At 29.8% G+C, this 2,884-nt stretch overlaps 1 protein-coding gene across 1 annotated transcript; it reads right to left on the reverse strand.

The window, feature by feature from the left end:
• LOC104705202 (UPF0725 protein At4g29550-like) lies at positions 1,289-2,023 on the reverse strand. The gene is made up of 4 exons (XM_010421175.1): positions 2,008-2,023; positions 1,754-1,911; positions 1,508-1,660; positions 1,289-1,441 (listed from the first exon to the last, which is right to left on the reverse strand). Exons 1-4 carry the CDS (start codon positions 2,021-2,023, stop codon positions 1,289-1,291), a joined length of 480 nt encoding a protein of 159 aa, XP_010419477.1.

Consider the following 2,884-nt stretch of genomic DNA (forward strand, 5'->3'; position numbering starts at 1 on the left):
TTATTTATATTTATATATTCATCTAATCGACCCATAACCGGAAATAACCGAAAAGTAATTTCAAAAAAAATTTAAATTTTCAAATGGTTATCATATTAGTATATCCAAATTACCACCTTAAACCAAACACAATATAACCAAAACCAAACTGTTATATTAAAACCCATAATGTTGGAAATATGAGCCCTAAACCTCAAACCCTAACCCACCCTAACCCTAACCCCTAAATGTTATGTTTTGAATGTTTTACACATTTTGATCAGACTGTGTAAAAATCAATCTTTTTCTATAATTATTACTTTTTATTGCTTATAATGATTGTAATATTCATTTTTTCATTCTATATTTTAATTTTTGAGTTGTAATAATTCTAATTAACAAATATTTCATAAGCCAGCCGTTTATGTAGATAACTCAGCCATATCAGTCAATTGTTTGAGAAATACTTTTATTAAAAAAAAATTCAAATTCAAATTCAAATTTTGAATTCCTTTTAAATAAAAAATCGCTAAAATCTCATTTATTACGCGTGTAGTTCTTAACAATAAACATAATTATTGTTTGCGTCTCCCCAACAACACTTTTTGTATTCTCGAGAAGATATATAATAAATTAATATATATGTTGCATAACTCAGCCATAAATTTACCAAAACTCAGCCAACCCTCAAATTAGAATGACTAAATAACCGACCAAACCGAACTGAACCAAAAAAAAAAATCCAATTTTGNAAATCAATCTTTTTCTATAATTATTACTTTTTATTGCTTATAATGATTGTAATATTCATTTTTTCATTCTATATTTTAATTTTTGAGTTGTAATAATTCTAATTAACAAATATTTCATAAGCCAGCCGTTTATGTAGATAACTCAGCCATATCAGTCAATTGTTTGAGAAATACTTTTATTAAAAAAAAATTCAAATTCAAATTCAAATTTTGAATTCCTTTTAAATAAAAAATCGCTAAAATCTCATTTATTACGCGTGTAGTTCTTAACAATAAACATAATTATTGTTTGCGTCTCCCCAACAACACTTTTTGTATTCTCGAGAAGATATATAATAAATTAATATATATGTTGCATAACTCAGCCATAAATTTACCAAAACTCAGCCAACCCTCAAATTAGAATGACTAAATAACCGACCAAACCGAACTGAACCAAAAAAAAAAATCCAATTTTGTATTACAATTATTATAACCAATAAAAAGTAATAATTATAGAGAAAGATTGATTTTTACACATTCTCACCATAATGTGTTAAACATACAACACATGACGTTTAGGGGTTAGGCTTAGCGTGAAGTACCCTTGTTTGAAAGAGTTTAATCTTGTCATCATAAGGATCCTTAACTTGAAACGTTATGAGAAACATAATCGCAGCAGCAAAGTGAAAATTGGCTTTAACAATCTTGATAAACTCAAATCTTGTGTCCTGTTTTTCAAAACATAAATTAGCATATTGATCAAAGGCTTATAATAAAAAAACTAGTTCCCTCACATTTTGTTTATTATGGTCATCAAGTGATTTCAGAGCGAGCCTCTTGAGTAAATCACCAGTGGTTTCTGATTCATCAACGAACTGATGGGAATCAAGAATCGCAGGATGGTAGTTGAAAACGCAGCGGAAGGACCTGAAATCTATATCAAACCCCTGCATGCATATCAAATTAAACCTCAATGTCACAAAGTTGTTAAATATTATTATTATTATCATAATAAACCATAGATTAAGGGACATATATACATCGCTTTCCTTGACTTCTTTGGACATTATTTCTAGTTCTTCCTCCGGTGTGAACTTAGGCTCATCTTTCTCAGTCCGAGTCATGTATGGAGGCCTCTCGTAGCCACGACCCCCAGGTTTCCACAGCAAAAAAGCCATTTCAAGCCACTTAACCCAGCCTGAGACATATATGAAACCGTAATCGATCGGACCTTACTTTACACAAATCAGTGTAATTAAACTTTAGATAAATATATGAAAACTTTGAATCGTACCTTCAAATTCACCCATCGGTCTCGTCACGAATCACAAATATCGCTAAGTACAGATGTATGAAAGTAGAGTAATGTTAAATCACAAATTCACCCATTTGTTCTATTATAGAAGAGTTTTTAATTAATAAAAGCTCAAAGATTAAGAAACAATAAATGTTGTATCATTTCACAAAATTCAACTAATAGAAAAAAATACAGCAGATTTTAAATAATCAAAAATTATTAAATTAATATTAAAAATACATAGAAATTTGGGAAAATCTTATAAAATAAAACAAATAGAAAAAGCCTAAAAAAAAAAAATGGAACAGAAGAAATAATATTCTATTTATTATACTCAAGTCCCTTTTATTTCCTTATCTTTTTTTTCTAGCCTCATACTTTGAGTTTTGTTCAACAACGCCGGCCTAGTGAGTATTGGATCAAAGCCCAATAAACTCAGTCCCTTTTAAAAAGCCCATATGACGTGTGCAGCAGTAAGCGCGTAGACAATCACGTGCCTAGTCTACTCTGTTTCCTCCTTTGCACACCAACAGATATAGAGGGGGAGAATTCATGTAGCTACCGATTCTCATGTACGGGAATAATAATGATGAGTGGTATACGCCGTTGGATCAAAAACTCCACTTGAATTCGTTTTCTTTAATCTCTATAATTAATGGATCCGCTTGAATTTTCAGCAACGCGAACCAAATACTTATTAATATACGTTTTGTTGTATTTGTTTCCCGATATGATCCTAAAGAAACATTTCATTTTTAAACAAAAGACTAACGACATAATTTTGCATGAATAAGTATGATATAACAACGATAATTTTGACATAAGAAAGAAAGAAACCATATAAAGTTAAAGAATGATCATTGATCAGTAACAT

This window comes from Camelina sativa, chromosome 7, assembly GCF_000633955.1.
Source record: "Camelina sativa cultivar DH55 chromosome 7, Cs, whole genome shotgun sequence".
NCBI lineage: Eukaryota > Viridiplantae > Streptophyta > Magnoliopsida > Brassicales > Brassicaceae > Camelina > Camelina sativa.

Coding starts and splice junctions, on each gene's coding strand:
- LOC104705202 (XM_010421175.1), bottom strand. Junction 1,661..1,753: donor AAGAAGTCAAGGAAAGCGAT/GTATATATGTCC, acceptor ATATGCATGCAG/GGGTTTGATATAGATTTCAG. Junction 1,442..1,507: donor ATGACCATAATAAACAAAAT/GTGAGGGAACTA, acceptor TTTGAAAAACAG/GACACAAGATTTGAGTTTAT.